Below are 16,532 nucleotides of genomic sequence, written 5' to 3'. Positions count from 1 at the left end.
ATACAATTTAAATTAATTTCTCTCTTTTTATTTTCTATTGTGATTAATTGAATCCACTAATTTACTACAATTAGAGTGACAATTAAATTTAAAGCTGGCGCTTGCAGTTAATTGTAGCTACAACTCAACAAGATCCATTTGATTTTGATTTGTATGCTTCGTCAGCTTGTTAATTGTATAAGAGGCTTGACAATTTACAACCCATAGTCTTTTAGTGTACATACAAATTTTTTTATTTTTTATTTTCTCCAACAATTAAATCAATTCTCTCACTCTCTCACTCCATTTCTCTTGTAACAGTATTGGTTTTTCCTGATTCTCTTATCACATTCACAGTGATAAGTGTTTCCTTCTGGTATAATAGTGATTCTTACTCTTTACTGGTGGCGATCCATTTGTGGGTAGACATTAAATTACCTACATTCTTAATTTGTGAATAATTTAATCGTTTCATTATTGTCTTGTTAATTACCTGTTTCAATTTGGATTGTGTAGGAACCTTTGGAACATTGTTTTTGGTTTTCACTCTATATGGTTACCTGGTCTCGTGGAAATCTCTATATATCTCTATCTCTATCTCTATATCTCTCCTTTCCAAATAACATAATCTTCTGAATTGTTTTCTTCTATTCTTTGGTTTTAATTGAGAGATTATCTGAATTCTATTCAACTTATTCTCTCATCCATCTACCTTATCTCTTGGTTTTCCTTTCCCTTCTCCTGGTTGTTTTCCATGGGCCAAGTGCTAAGGACAACATTCAATGGCAACCTATTAAAATGTCACTCATCAGTAGACCTCCAACTACATGCAAGATGTTCATAATTAAAACTCTAGAGAAAATATTGGCTGATAAGGAGATAAAAAAATCATCCAATGGTCACATTAAGAGAGCCTGTGAAACCGCTCTGGAAGAGATTAAGAAAAAAATGGGACCAGAAGAGACCGGTAACAATTCAAATTCACCAGGAACCTTTTCAACAGCCTTACCTTTACCTAAAGACTTAGAAAATAGTCTTGCTATTGACGCGGAGAAATATTTCCATCCTCTTGAGCTTAGCTGTGGTTCAAAATCAGCTAGAATTGTTACTATTGCTCTGGACTGTATTCAAAAGTTAATCGCTTATGGTCATATAACCGGTAACACTCAAGATCCAAGGAATCCAGAGAAACTGTTGATTGATGTTATAGTGGATACAATATGTTCCTGTTTCCATGGACCAGCGACCGATGAAGGTGTTCAATTACAGATAATTAAAGCTCTATTAACCGTTGTTTCTTCACAATATTGTCAAGTTCATGAGGGAAGTGTCCTACTGGCAGTTAAAACGTGTTATAATATATACATAGGAAGTAAGAATTTAATTAATCAGACCACCGCAAAGGCAACTCTCACTCAAATGTTAAATGTAATCTTCCGAAGGATGGAAGAGTGTGCAAATATTGAAGGTAATTTAATTCAATTGATTCTTTACAAATTGATTGTTTTCTCTCTTTTCCTATCTTTCCAATTGAAATTGAAATTGAATCCAATCTCTTTTAATCTGAAATTTTTGTTTCTTTCTCACAACAGATAATATTTCAAATTGCGATTATCAAGAAAGTGTTGACACGGAAATTGAAGCTACCGTTGTGGCCGTTGTTAATGATATGGTTGATTATGTTGTCTCTAGTGAGACAACAGATAGTAAACAATCAAATAAAACCGATAGAAGCAGTGGAAGTTTTAATTCATCATCATCATCATCTAACCATGTAACCTCAAATAATTTAAATCATCGGATACCCTCATCTGATAGCCTTGAAACCGCTGATACAACCTCTTTGGCCAATAGTGATGGTGGATCGGGTTTAAAGTTTACTCATGTAACCCAAAAAGATGCTTACCTAGTTTTCCGTTCTCTCTGTAAATTAAGTATGAAAGTACTTCCTGAGGGGCATTTAGATCCAAAATCTCATGAACTCCGTTCTAAGATACTTTCCCTCCAATTGATTCTTTCCATTCTTCAAAATCCTGGTCCAGTTTTCCAATCTAGTGACTTATTTGCCATTGCCATAAAACAATATTTATGTGTTGCACTCTCCAAGAACGGAGTTTCCAATGTGCCTGAAGTTTTTGAACTTTCTCTGGCTATTTTTTCAGTTTTACTAAAAAATTTCAAGACTCACCTAAAGATGCAAATTGAGGTTTTCTTTAAGGAGATATTTTTAAACATCCTGGAAACACCTACATCTAGTTTTGAACATAAATGGATGGTTATTCAAGTTCTAACCAAAATTTGTGCTGATGCTCAATCGGTTGTTGACATTTACGTTAATTATGATTGTAATCTTTCATCGGCTAATATTTTTGAAAGATTGGTTAACGATTTATCGAGGATTGCTCAAGGACGAGGACAACTTTTGGACATGTCATCAGTTACAGCTAATCAGGAACGATCAATGAGAATCAAAGGTTTAGAGTGTTTGGTTTCCATTCTCAAATGTATGGCTGAATGGAGTAAAGATCTTTATGTTAATCCACATCAAATGGCTAATCTTAATCAAAATCAATCGAAAGAAAATGTTAATGATCATGATAATGGTCATTCAATTTCCTCCATCAATGATTCATCACTTGGTTTACGAACTGATTATGATAATTTGGAAAGATTTGAGGTTGTTAAACAGCAAAAGAATATAATTGAACAAGGAATTGACCTTTTCAATCGTAAACCTAGACGAGGTCTCGCTTTCCTTCAAGAACATGGTTACCTTGGTAAAACGGCCTGGGATATAGCTGAATTTTTCCGTTCCAATGATCGTCTAGATAAAACACAGATCGGCGAGTATCTTGGAGATAATGATTCACATAACAAGGAAGTGATGTACGCTTATGTTGATCAAACGGATTTCAGTGATCGTGATATCGTCTCAGCTTTACGTTTATTTCTAGAAGGTTTCAGGTTACCTGGTGAAGCTCAGAAAATTGATAGACTGATGGAAAAATTTGCCTCCCGTTATTGTGAATGTAATCCAAACAATTCTCTCTTTGCAAGTGCTGATACTGCCTACGTACTTGCCTATTCAATCATCATACTGACCACTGATCTTCACAGTGCTCAGGTTAAAAATAAAATGACCAAAGAGCAGTACATAAGGATGAACCGTGGTATCAATGATAGTAAAGATTTACCGGAAGAATATCTTTCCCAGATTTACGATGAAATTGCCGAGAGTGAGATTAAAATGAAAGGTGATCATGGAGTCAAGTGGAAACTTAACAAAGAGGTAACCAATCCAAAGAAACGACGTTTACTTTATGACATGGAAATTGAACAAATGGTTTCAACGGCTCGAGTTTTAATGGAAAGTGTTGCTCATGTTGAAGCTTCTTTCACTTCGGCTAAACATCTTGAACACGTTAGGCCAATGTTCAAGATTGCATGGACTCCCTTTCTGGCTACTTTTAGTGTTGGTCTACAAGATTGTGATGATACAGAAATTGCCTCATTGTGCCTTGAGGGTATTCGCTGTGCCATTAGGATTGCGTGTATCTTTCACATGGAATTGGAAAGAGATGCTTACGTTCAAGCTTTGGCTCGATTTACCCTGTTAACAACAACCTCAAGTCACACCGAGATGAAAACTAAAAACATCGACACCATTAAAACCCTAATTGCTGTAGCTCATACCGATGGTAATTATCTGGGTAAATCTTGGCTCGAGATACTCAGATGTATCTCACAACTTGAATTGGCCCAATTAATTGGTACCGGTGTTAAACCTTCCCTATTAAATACATCATCGAATGCCCATTTTACCAATGTATCATTACTTCAATCTCGATTTGAAGGAATTGCTCTTTTTTCCGTTGACTCACTTTCTCGAACCACTAACACCTCGCACAGGAAAGAAGATCAACTTTTAAATGAAACAAGTTCACAAAGTGTTGTCGTTGCTGTTGATAGGATTTTCACAGGTAAACAAAAAAAAACAATCAGTAGAAAACTATCATCATTAAATGAAAGAAATTGAATCTTTCATCATTCAATTACCATCATTATAACTAATGGATTTTTTTACAACTTCCTGTTTCTTTTTTCTCAATTTTTCTTAATAGGTTCAACTAGACTTGATGGAGATGCAATTGTTGATTTTGTTAAAGCGTTGTGTCAGGTATCCATGGAGGAATTAACTTCGGGATCTCATCCAAGAATGTTCAGTTTACAAAAATTGGTCGAAATATCTTATTACAATATGGGTCGTATTAGGCTTCAATGGTCTCGAATATGGGAAGTGTTGGGTAACCATTTCAACAAAGTCGGTTGTTCGGGCAATGAAGAGGTCGGATTTTTCGCTCTCGACTCTCTCCGTCAATTATCAATGAAATTTATCGAGAAGGGTGAATTTGCCAATTTCCGTTTTCAGAAAGATTTCCTTCGTCCCTTTGAGCACATTATGAAATATAACGAAAGTCCAGCTATTCGAGACATGGTTGTCCGATGTATCGGTCAAATGGTTAGCTCCCAAGCAAAGAACATTAAATCTGGTTGGAAAAATATTTTCAGTATTTTCCGTTTATCGGCAACCGAAGCTGATGGATCTATTGTTGAACTCTCTTTCCAAACAACTTCTCACATAATTAATGTTCACTACGAGAACAATTTCCACTTGATGATCGATTCATTCCAAGATGCAGTTAAGTGCCTTTCCGAATTTGCCTGTAATCAAAAATATCCCGATACAAGTATGGAAGCAATCAGATTAATAAGAACCTGTGCAAAATATGTCGCTGATCAACCTCAAAGATTTAGAGACTTTGTCATGGATCAAACAAATCAAGCAAATAATCCGGATGGACCTTCGTCCGCCAATATGATCAATGAAACGGATAAAGTTTGGATTCGAGGATGGTTCCCGATTCTCTTTGAATTATCTTGTATTGTGATCATTTGTAAACTTGATGTTCGTACACGAGCATTAACCGTAATGTTTGAGATAATCAAATCATACGGTGATTGTTTCCAGAAACACTGGTGGAACGATTTATTCAAGATAATATTCCGAATCTTTGATAACATGAAAATGTCCGAAGGTGAATCCGAAAAATCTGAATGGATGACCACAACCTGTAACATTGCACTTTACTCAGTGATCGACGTTTTCACCCAGTATTATACAGTTTTAGGACCATTCCTGCTCCATTCGTTGTACCAGCAACTTTTATGGTGTGTCACCCAAGAGAATGAGCAACTTGCCCGATGTGGATCAAATTGTATGGAAAATTTGGTCATTTCATGTGGAATGAAATTTGATGATAAAACTTGGAAAATGACCTACGAATGTATCTATGAAATGTTCCGATCAACAACACCAGAGCAATTACGAACCTGGAGACCATCATTAGCTCACAATTCAACTAATACAATTGATGCAACTTATTCATCACCAACACATAGGAGTTCCTCTTTTTCATCTTCCTCACCCTATCAACCCTTTCCCTCTGATCCAATGGCAATTAGACAAAAATTTGATTCACTTGCAACGAAATGTCGAGTTCACAAGGAACTTATTCAAACGGTTGATAATATTGTCTTTTTCCCATCAACAAGTCGTAAAGAGGATAAAGAGATTATCAATGAAATTGGTCGGGAATTGGGACAATCACCATCACCTCAGTCAACATCAACTGCAGCTTCAAACATATCAACAAATCACATAAATAAATCATCATCATCATCATCTTATGTTCCATCATCAACCAATCAAGGTACCGTTAGTGGTTCCTCATCAGGGGAAAATGAGAATCATCACCAATTCTCCCAACAAGAAGAACAATTAGGAATGTATTCTTCCATGTCAACGGAAACCTTAATTCTATTAGTTCGACATTGTCTCTTAGAATCGCATCGATTTGCAAAAGATTTCAATTCGAATCATGAACAACGTAACATATTATGGAAGTCGGGTTTCAATGGGAACGCAAAGCCCAATCTTTTTTCCCAAGAGTCTCAATCTATCGCTTGTGCCCTTAGGATATTATTTAAAATGTACACCGATGAAAGCAGATCAGATAAACACCATGAAATTGAACAGGCATTGATTCAAATTTGTCCATCGGCTGTTGATTATTTTATAACGATAGAAGTTGAAAACCATAGAGAAAGTTGGAATTCTGTGATATTATTAATTTTTTCTAAAATTAACAAACTTCCAGATAATAAGGTAATTGAAATTATTTCTAAAAGAAACTTTAAATATTAATTGTAAATTGTTTTCTTTTTTTTCTCTCTGTTCTAGTTTCATATTCTGGTCCTACATAAACCTCTCGTTCTTTATAATTCGATGTGCAATATGATCCAAACTGACCTTAACCAAGAGATTCGAGTAGTTCTAAGACATTCCTTTTGCCGAATAGGAAAATTTCTCAGCTCACTAAGCATAGCCCCTTGATAATTAACTTCTGATTCTGATGATTTAAGTTAATTTCCAATATTTCTCTCTATCATCTTCAGGGTTGTTCACTTTTCAATGAAAATTATCCAAAGCACCAACAACAACAATTAGATTACTATTACATTATTATTACTATTGAATGAGCTACTGGATGACCAATTTAACTGACCTTTGCAAACTTGGATTGACAAATGAAACTGAACAATTAGTCAACAATTATATTATATTATTATAATAATAATTTAACACCACAATCAACAATCACCACCGATTTGGATTTTTAAATTTTGGTTTCAATTGTCATCTAATCTCTTAATTGTCAAACATTAATTTTACCATCAATAGGATTACCAAAGTCTTTAAAATAAGCAAACAATTTATAAATTGTTGATTATTACGTAATTGTAATCACCTTGGAAACATTAATTATGTTTTTAGGCTATTGTTCCTGATGCTTATATCAACAGTTAATTGTCAGATAATCATATTTAAAAAAAACCTCAATCAATCAACCACAAAATAATTAATGACAACACAATAAGATTCACATTTATATACATATATATTATAATAATTTAATTACCAATAATTGATGAAACTAATTTAATCAAAAAAATACAAGAGTTTAATAATAATAATCAATATAAAGGTTGTTACAATTTAAAAAACAAAATAATTTAACTTTAATTAAGAGGCTCAACAATTAATGCAAAAAGCGATACCAGAAATTTAATCACCTCAATTAAAATTGAAAATGATTCACAAACTGTTTAAGACTAAATTTTTTTTCTAAACAAATTAAAATAAATTAAATTTTTTAATTAAACGATCAACTGATTGACATAAATCAATAATTTCGATTCACGAAATTTTGTCCATTGGGAACAACATTTTCTAAAGCAACTCAACTCATACAAGATTCATTTCCAAAATTCTATAATTTATTTACCATTTCAATCAACAAATAATTCAATTCAATTGATTGTAATTGTAATTAATTCCTTTGAATTAAGTGAGTGATTTAACTTCTGAATTATTGGCCGGTAGATGGCGACTCATTTTCGCCGGAAACAGTTACCCGGAAATCGGAATTTGTTGTCACGACTTTTAAATTTTGTTAAAATCTTCATCAGGTTAATCATTGTCGTTAATTAGGTAAGGTTATTTGCTATTTAAATGATTTTAATTTAAATTTGATTGTTAAGGTCAACTAATTTACTTTGATAGAAATCTTTGTCTGTCAATTGTTACTTTCAACTTGTTTTATTCTGATCTATTTTTGGTGTTTTCTTTTCTTCCCTTTTCTCATTTTCTTTTTCTGTGTTTGATTTTCTCAGTCTTTGTTTTAATTTTGTTAATTTTTTTTTGTCTCCACAGTTTTTTCTTTCTTGGTTATTTCATCTTCTTCCTTTGTTAATTTAAAATGGCTCTTAAACTTTCCGGTGACGTTAACTCTCCTGCCAATCTTGCCAGTCTTAATACTTATTTGGCTACTAAGAGTTACATTGATGGTTATACTCCATCTTCTTCTGATGTTGTTATTGCTGATGCCATTTCTTCAAGTAAACTTGCCGGTGATCAATATGCCCACGTTGCTCGTTGGTTCCGACACATTTCAGCTTATTCAGCTGCTGAGAAGAAAGCTTTCCCCGGTGTAAAGAAAAGTTTAGCTGATTTTGGTGCTGAAGGTGGTGCAAAAGCTGCCGCTGGTGGTGGAGATGATGATGATGATGATCTTGATCTTTTCGGTGAAGAGGAAGACGCCGAGGCAGCCAAGGTCAGAGAGGAACGTCTCAAAGCTTATGCCGAGAAAAAAGCCAAGAAACCAACTGTCATTGCCAAATCAAACGTCATTTTAGATGTTAAACCTTGGGACGATGAAACCGACATGAAAGCCATGGAAGCAGAGGTCAGAAAAATCTCCACCGATGGTTTAATCTGGGGTATTTCGAAACTTCAACCTATTGCTTATGGTCTTAAGAAACTACAAATCGTCTGTGTTGTCGAAGACGATAAAGTTTCAATTGATTGGTTAACCGAAGAGATCGAAAAGATTGAAGATTATGTTCAATCGGTCGATGTAGCCGCCTTCCAGAAAATCTAATTTTAACACAATGAGTACCCGAGATTCCTGAATAATCAATAAAGAAAAAGCCTCTACAATTGATTTATAAGAATAACTAAATTGTACAGTTTTCCATTTCCATGTTGTCGGGTTGCAATAATATATTTATGGGAAAAAAACGTCAAACAGTTTTACAATGCAGAGAAAATGATTCTCATTTTAATTGCAGGAAATTTACAAAATTTAATGAAGAATATATTTTCAATACAAATTGTGGTCATCATTGACTTCAGTCTGTGTTGAATTGTGATTAATACCAGTAGAAGATGTTGACGAAGGTGAACCTTCAAAATAATCAAGGATTGATCGATTTGATTGTTGGATGTACCGTTGTTGTCGTAAATAAATCTTGAGCAATCCTTTGGCGACAATGAAGGTGAAACCTCCCTAAAGAGTTGACAAACAGAAAGAAAAGCAAAGGATTAAGTTAAATTGGACCTTTTGATGATTAATAACAAAAATGGCGAAGAGAAAAGAAACAACAATTAACTAACCATCATAGTTCGTTGTAGATTAGAGGTTATACCGGGGAATAAATATTTCCCAATGAACGACGAAACTGTGGGCAAGAGTAAAGCTCCGCTCACTTGTCGATACCAATAGAGAGGGTGAGAGAAAAGATCGCGATGATTTAAAATTCTTTCGGCTCTTTCAGCAGTTCCAGGAGGCGGTGATCCCAAAATTCTCGAGATAAACGGAATGTGACGATGATGTCGACGCCAAACTTTGAGCACTTGATCTTGCCAACTAATGAATCGACCAAGAACCAGAAACAAAGGTATACTTGGTAGAAATGCTAATAAAGTAAATGGATCGGCTTGTTCCAAGGTAGTTTTACCATCTTGTAGTCCCATTACCTGGAGAACGGTAATCGCACCATAAGATAAGGCCACCCAATAAACGGACCCAAGTAACATTGTACCGAAAGCATATGGAGCGGCTTGTAACAAGAATCCATCATAACGCTCCAAGATTAAAACGAATCCACCTAAAGGGAAATAAATTATAAATCGTTAACTTGACTTGTGAGTAAATTAGTTAACTAGATCATAACCAGGAATAGAAAACAAGTGTAATCAGCTGAGTAATCAATCTAAATAATGAAAAAAGAGAAAATTGTTATAAATTATAATTTCTCTGTTTTCTATCCTTGATATTAAAGTGAATTATTTTCATTAACATTGTCATAGAAAACACGATTAACGGGCTAATTAACGTGAAGAGAAAATTTCACAATTCGAGAAATTAATTCCATCGGAAAGGGTTTCCCTTTGAAGGTTTTAAATTTACCTCATTTAGCCTGAGGATTTGATTAGATTTTCACAATTAAGATACAAATTTTAAACCTTCATTATATTCAAATTGAATGACTAAATGAATGGATTGAGTGTTTCAATGTTAATTAACAAGGCTATCGTCATTTAAGAATCAAGGTAATTATTGTTGTTGTGATAATCAGACTAAACAGTTCATTGGGATCAAAATCCGATAGAAAGTGATTAATCAAGGATAGAAAACACTCACCGAAAGGAGGAAATATGAGAATATATTCGGTTTGACACTGAGGACAAACCACTTTAGCACTTGAATTGAACTTCTTTTTCTCATCGATCCACATTTGAATACACGATTGATGAACATATTTGGATGAACCTCGACACCGGCAAGGACGAACCCAATCAGTATCAGCGCCCTTTTCATCTTCGGTCTGTAAACAAACCCAACATTGTTTTCTAGGGGCAAGAAAAGAACAAAAAAAGACAAGATTAGGCCAATAAATTAATGGAAAGTGTAAAGAGAGAGAAAAGAAATTCAAAAAAAGGTAAACAAACATATAGAGAACAATTTGTTTATGGTAAACAATTGGTACTAATTTGATATAAAAAATGATGGAAACTTACATTTCTCTCTCTGAATTAGCCTGAAGAGTTGTAGATGACGAAGGTGTTGAAACCTCAGAACTAACCTCAATTCTGGTCTCAGAGGTAATCAGATTATCTCCTCCAACAGGAGAGTCAACGGATGAAGATTCGGTTGACATTGATGTGTGTCAACCTAAACATAAACAACAGAACAAAAACGCAAATTTAGCAAATTATCACCAACGAACAAGAAGAACAAAAGAAAACACAGAGATAAAAGAATAGATTCAAAAAAAAGCCTAAACAAAACACCAATTGCGATCAACAATCAAATAAAATATTCTTATTGTTGTTATTACGTTTATAGATAAAGCAAAAGGTAACAATTGTATTGGATTGGAAAATGAACAACACTGAGAATCAAAATGAATCGATACTCACCTATTTCCCTTAATTGTAAGGGAATTTAAGTTACTAATGAGAATGGTGATGTTACGATGATGATCAAATTAATAATGAAAGAGAACAACAAAAAACGATTAGAAATTAAAAGTGAATTTAATTTAGTGTTAGTAAGAGAAACCAGTCTCTCCAACCTTGATTCCAACCGATCCTTGGACACAAAGATTAAAACCTTCACTCACTCTCTCTCTGTTTCTCTCACTTGTTCTTAGCGAATTGTTATTTTTTCTAGTTTTCTTTTTAATTGTGAAATTTAATTAATCAACTAGACGACAATTAACACCGGTAAGATTAACTATTGTTACAGAAATTAATTGCTACAAGTGAATTTAACATTTGTAAACAAAAAATGTTCAATATGAGTCAATACCATAAGTGAATCATATGTTAGTTTTCTGGTTCTTTCTATTTCTATATTGGTTTTTTTCTGTAACTTACCTAATTTCTTGATGGTTTTGGATTACAATCAGTTAATGACAATAATTCAATACGTGGATTGATAGGCCTTAATAGGAAAGGTTAACAAGAATTTTAAAAAAAAATGGTGAACCGATTTGGATACTTGTTACGTTTATTAACAGGAGCAGATGATGAAAGGAGATGTTGATTGTTGCATCAACCTGATTACTTTGTTGTTAATTTTTTAATGATGGTGATGGTGATGATGGAACAATATAATATGTGAAAAAATGGAGAACAATTAACAATCAATGGTTAACTGTCACTTGGAATGATTGGTGATGAAAAGAAAACATTTTCTTCAATCAATATCGAGGAAATTCACCCAATAATTGTTGAAGGAAAAAAAGACCGTCAACCTGAGAGAGAGATAATTTTGGCCGAACATCATCATGTTTTATTCGCAATTTAAACCTTGAGAAAAATCAAGCATGTTGTTAATTGTTAGAATTGAAAACTTGACGTACAATTGAAATGATATAACAATCATTTAAATCTCTGTTCGTACAAGTGATGTTTAGATTAGATTAAGAGAGAGAAAGAGAGAAAAATTAATAATTTAGAAACCATTGATTTCTAAAGGTTAATCATTGTTATTGTTTACATTTTCTCTCTTGATTAACGGTTACTAATTATTTCCTTTAATTTCTTATCTTTCTACAGGAATCATTTATCTCTGAAATCAACAACATTCACCATGAAAGCGATTCAATTTTACAATCAACTGAATGACAGGGGCTGCCATTGGAACGACTGTACGCTCTTAATGGTGATTTTACTTTCCATCCAATTCTTGAAATGGTTCACCTTCAATTTGATTGGGAATTTATCTTTTCTTTGATTTACTTATTACCATTCCATTTTCTTTTATTATCTTTAGCCCGCTGTATCTGTCGGCAATGTTGGACAATTAGCCATCGACCTCTTGGTTACTACCTTGATCTACGAGCGAAAGGCTCGACTGGTTGGAAGGATCTTTTCAACGGCTCTTAAAAGTGTCTCTGGTCCCAATGCTTACCAATTCGGAGATGATTGTCCAATTATGACAACTTGTGAAGGTAGTTAACAATTAGTTAATCATCATCTTGTCCACCATCGTCAAAAACAATAACACTCAACCTTGTATGGAAATTGTTTTTTTTGCAACACATTGATTATTTTGACAATGATCAGGATTAGACTTGTGATTATCATTGTCCGTTAATTTGATTGTCTTTTCATATTTATTTTCCTCAATTGTTTTTTATTAGTTTACGAATCCATTGAGTATAAATTGGTGATCATTCAATTACGAGCTCCACCTTATAAGGTAAGGAAATTGAGATTATATTCCAATTCGTCACTTACTTGTAATAATCATTAATCATCATCTCTCTCTATATTCATTTAATTAGCAACGTCGAAAACAATTTGTCGAGGAATTAACAAAATGGATTAAAGAGGAACAATTTAAATTGACTGTCCACTTATCTTCGAGTTTTTCTCAATTTTTATCACCTGATGCTTTCAATTCGTCGAGTTCACCTAATGTCCAAACTAAACTTCCAGTTCGATACTTGGCCACTCAATCACTTAAGGAAAATAACCCGACCACTTTTTTTGAACAATTAAAACTAATTGAGCTGAAAGTAAATTCTGATGATAGTGAAGATCATGATCCAAGTCTTACCGATCTCATTGGAAGTGGATTAACTAAATCGCTTTTTCAACATTGGTTAGTTAATTTAATTCTTTTCTTATTGATTGGGTTCAATCAAATTTGATTGATTTGTTTTAATTTTTTTTTTAATCATTTCAGGCAAAATGAAAATATCAATGGTATTTTTTTCGTCATTTTCTGTTCCGAAGGTGATAATACCCCTGAAGCAATTGAAATTATGGAAGCTGCTAATAAATTGATTAAAGTTAAAGAGGTAACATCGTAGACTGTTTTAATCATAATCAATTATCAACTAAATCAACTAATTAATTTGTTTTCTTTTCACTTCCATAGACTTTAATTGAAACTGGTAAACCAATGAATCGCTGGAAAACACCAATTTCATGGATGAATCTATTCGGAGGATCAATTCCAGCAAATCTTTTCTAATGGAAAATGATCAGTCACAATTAAAACTATCAAAATCAAATTAATTTCCACCAATAACCGATAAAGAAGATTAAATGTCCACTATTTTAATGGAAAAGTTTTATAGAGAAACAAAAATTACCAATAACAACAATTAATTCTCGATCCAATTCATGGTTCTAACAGCAACAATTAACAGTATTCCAATAACACTGGGATACAAATCATCGGAAATTAAATTTAACTGAGAAAACAGATTTTCATCAATTGAAATATTGAGTAAACAAAATTAATTGTTATTCCATATTTGCTAAATTGTGATAATACAACAATCAAAGATCAACAATTTTTTGAAAAATATTTCAATTACAAGCAAAGATCATAACCGAAATATATTATTAGACAATTAATTGTTAATTTACTATTTAAAGAATTAGTTTGTTACAATTTACTACGAAAATTTGTAAATTTAACTAAACTGAATTTCATACAATTGAAATGCTTCAGATCGTAACTTTAAACCAAACATCAAGATTAAATATTATACGAACTACGAAATTGTAATTGTTGCTGAGGTGATAATATTAAATTTACTCATTTAAAAAGTAAACAATTAACTGATTGTAAAGAAAAAAAAATACGAAATTGGGTTACCCAAGATCTAAGCCTACAAATCTATGGGTTTAAATTGCGAATGGAAAACTTTTATTTCTCTGAACTTTTTCAAATAGAAGATGAAAATTGTGAGATGAAGATGAAGATGAAGATGAAGATGAAGATGAAGATGAAGATGAGGATGATGATGATGATGAAATAACAAGTTTCTGAGCAAGATTGTGAGTGAGCAAAAAGATGATGATGATAAGATTGAAGGGAGATGATGATAGTTACTTTCAAAAGTGAAAAAGTTGTTTCAAGAGTAACAACATTTTCGTTCACCAACTTGTTCATCTGTTAATTTAATGATTTATAATTTAATTGTTGTGATTACATCATAACCATATTGTCCAATGGATTATTAATCATCTTTCTAACCATTTTGTAAACAACAATTAACTAGCAATTTATTTCATCACTTACAACGTACCAAGCAAATTGTTTACTTTCAATTTTCATGTTAATCGTAAACTTTTATCATTTATTTGCTTCTAAAACAATCAACTGATTGTCCTATGTGATTATTATCAATATAATTGACAGTGATTTGATTCTAGAAGATAAATCAACAGTTAATTGTGAATGTTAATCAACTGGATTAATTTTACCAATATCAACAATTGAACAATTTTTTCATCAAATCTCAGGTTTGTTTCCATTTTTTTTACTTGTTAATTTGACTAATTGTTGAAACAATTAACAACATCTTCTCGCTGAATTGAGTATAATGACAGATTAATAATCTGTCTGATTTATTTAATTACCTTTCTTACTTAATGGTAACAATTAAAATCAATTTAAAAACAAAACAAGATACAAAATCATTAATAAATCATTGAACTTTTTCCCCTTATCCATTCAATCATAATGATAATTATGATTACAATTAATTAGCCCTTTAATTTATTTAATTTTACAATCAATTTAGATTACAAGATGTTCAGAATTAGTTTAAATCGTTAAATTGATTGAACAATTCAACAATCAAGCTTAAAATATTTCCTGGTTAATAATCAATTTGTTAATCAAATCAGAAGCAAAAGTTAATTGTTCACCAATCAAATTGTTTAATAACCAGAATCAATAAATAACAAAAGCAATAAAACTCAGCAACAATTAAATATACAGACACAATATAGCAAAATAATCAAATTCAATCGTAACAATCAACGACAAGAGGCACAATTAAAATGAAAAAACAATCAACAGCAAAAAAAATTACCTGCAAACCAAATTAAAATAAATCAAATACGAAACAAAATTGATCAGCAACAGAATCAACAGAATTGGAATCACCAATTAGATATTTAACTTTATGAGAAAAATAAAAAGTTAATTGTGATTAAATTGTTCCAAGATTACATGAAAAAGTGTACATAGTAATCAAGGGAAGGTAAAAAAAAACCACTGACATGAAATGTAATTGTAATGATTGGTTCTTGATTGTTGAGCACCCAGTTATTTAGTTTTGATGGATACAATTGTGGTTAGCACTTCTCATCCTCATCATTATCATCATCATCATCATCTTGATCATCTTAACAACTTTTTCCGTATCATTGGTTAGTCTACAATTTAGTTCCAGCTCCATGTTAACCTCAAATATATTAAAACTTTTGGCTACTAGAAACTGGACTTAAGGCTGGTTCATGTTGTAAATGATGATGAAGATGATGATGACCGATACAAGATGATAAGGGAGACTGATGATGATAGAGATTATCAAGAAAACAATCTTATACTTGTTTGTCTTCAGATGAAACCCTTAGCATCATCATCATCATCATCACCATTCATCAGCTATTTACCTGAACCCTGGAGAAAAAAATTTCTCTTTTACCTGTTGAAAGAAAAGGAGAGAAAAAAATGTTTTCTCATATTTTCCCTTTCTTTTTCTCTTTCTTTTATCATCTTCTTCGTCCAAATCCTAAATTCTAAGTTCTAAATCCGTGACCTTCGGTCATCTGACCTTCTTATCTTTAACCTTTATTCAGTTTTCCCTTTTCTCGTTTCATCCTCTCACAAATTCCTGGTATTATTACATATCTATTATTAAGATTATCACCTTTTAAATTTTTACTCTTGTAGGTCATTTGAATTGCGAAGATAAATTGTTAACAATCAATTCCTAGATGTTCAATCATCATCATCATCATCATTTGATTGACTAGCAACAAGTAACAATCAATGATTACAAAATAATTGAATACATTGAATCACAAGTAGAAATGATTTACCTCATTTGTTTACATTGATTAGATCAACAATTTATTTTCTTACTTCATTGGATTAAATGAATTTACATCAATTTTGATCAATCGATACAAATTATCACTCCAATTGAATATTAATTAACCGAATCAACGATTGAAAAACAAATTTACTCAATTTTCCATTCCTCGGATAAAAAATCATCTTAATCTTGTTCATCTCAGATTTCAATTTAAATTGTTATTCAGATTA

At 32.3% G+C, this 16,532-nt stretch overlaps 5 protein-coding genes across 5 annotated transcripts in view; 4 read left to right on the top strand and 1 right to left on the bottom strand.

Moving 5' to 3' along the window:
- Positions 1–187: 187 nt before the first annotated feature.
- LOC128397579 (brefeldin A-inhibited guanine nucleotide-exchange protein 1-like) lies at positions 188–7,202 on the top strand. Its single transcript, XM_053358320.1, has 4 exons — positions 188–1,447; positions 1,572–3,959; positions 4,101–6,205; positions 6,281–7,202. The coding sequence occupies exons 1-4, from the start codon at positions 778–780 to the stop codon at positions 6,431–6,433; spliced, it is 5,316 nt and encodes a 1,771-aa protein (XP_053214295.1). The 5' UTR covers positions 188–777; the 3' UTR covers positions 6,434–7,202.
- A 242-nt stretch (positions 7,203–7,444) lies between these two features.
- Positions 7,445–8,621, top strand: LOC128397781 (elongation factor 1-beta'-like). Its single transcript, XM_053358537.1, has 2 exons — positions 7,445–7,591; positions 7,814–8,621. Exon 2 carries the CDS (start codon positions 7,860–7,862, stop codon positions 8,538–8,540), a length of 681 nt encoding a protein of 226 aa, XP_053214512.1. The 5' UTR covers positions 7,445–7,591; positions 7,814–7,859; the 3' UTR covers positions 8,541–8,621.
- A 69-nt stretch (positions 8,622–8,690) lies between these two features.
- LOC128397761 (E3 ubiquitin-protein ligase MARCHF5-like) lies at positions 8,691–11,004 on the bottom strand. Its single transcript, XM_053358514.1, has 5 exons — positions 10,865–11,004; positions 10,463–10,616; positions 10,086–10,294; positions 9,056–9,549; positions 8,691–8,948 (listed from the first exon to the last, which is right to left on the bottom strand). Exons 2-5 carry the CDS (start codon positions 10,600–10,602, stop codon positions 8,763–8,765), a joined length of 1,029 nt encoding a protein of 342 aa, XP_053214489.1. The 5' UTR covers positions 10,603–10,616; positions 10,865–11,004; the 3' UTR covers positions 8,691–8,762.
- Positions 11,005–11,030: 26 nt separating this feature from the next.
- On the top strand, positions 11,031–14,025 carry LOC128397772 (proteasome assembly chaperone 2-like). The gene is made up of 7 exons (XM_053358525.1): positions 11,031–11,170; positions 12,008–12,113; positions 12,225–12,402; positions 12,595–12,653; positions 12,739–13,058; positions 13,143–13,257; positions 13,338–14,025. Exons 2-7 carry the CDS (start codon positions 12,042–12,044, stop codon positions 13,431–13,433), a joined length of 840 nt encoding a protein of 279 aa, XP_053214500.1. The 5' UTR covers positions 11,031–11,170; positions 12,008–12,041; the 3' UTR covers positions 13,434–14,025.
- Positions 14,026–14,368: 343 nt separating this feature from the next.
- Positions 14,369–16,532, top strand: part of LOC128385930 (serine-rich adhesin for platelets-like) — a 30,368-nt gene continuing 28,204 nt past the window's right edge. Inside the window, exon 1 of the mRNA XM_053344884.1 lies at positions 14,369–14,716. The gene's annotated coding sequence lies outside the window, so the exon portion shown is untranslated. The remainder of the gene's footprint in view (positions 14,717–16,532) is intronic.

The sequence above is a fragment of the Panonychus citri genome, unplaced genomic scaffold (assembly GCF_014898815.1).
Source record: "Panonychus citri isolate SS breed McGregor unplaced genomic scaffold, ASM1489881v1 Contig00001, whole genome shotgun sequence".
NCBI classification, from domain to species: Eukaryota; Metazoa; Arthropoda; class Arachnida; order Trombidiformes; family Tetranychidae; genus Panonychus; species Panonychus citri.
This window is presented reverse-complemented; position numbering and strand designations above follow the sequence as displayed.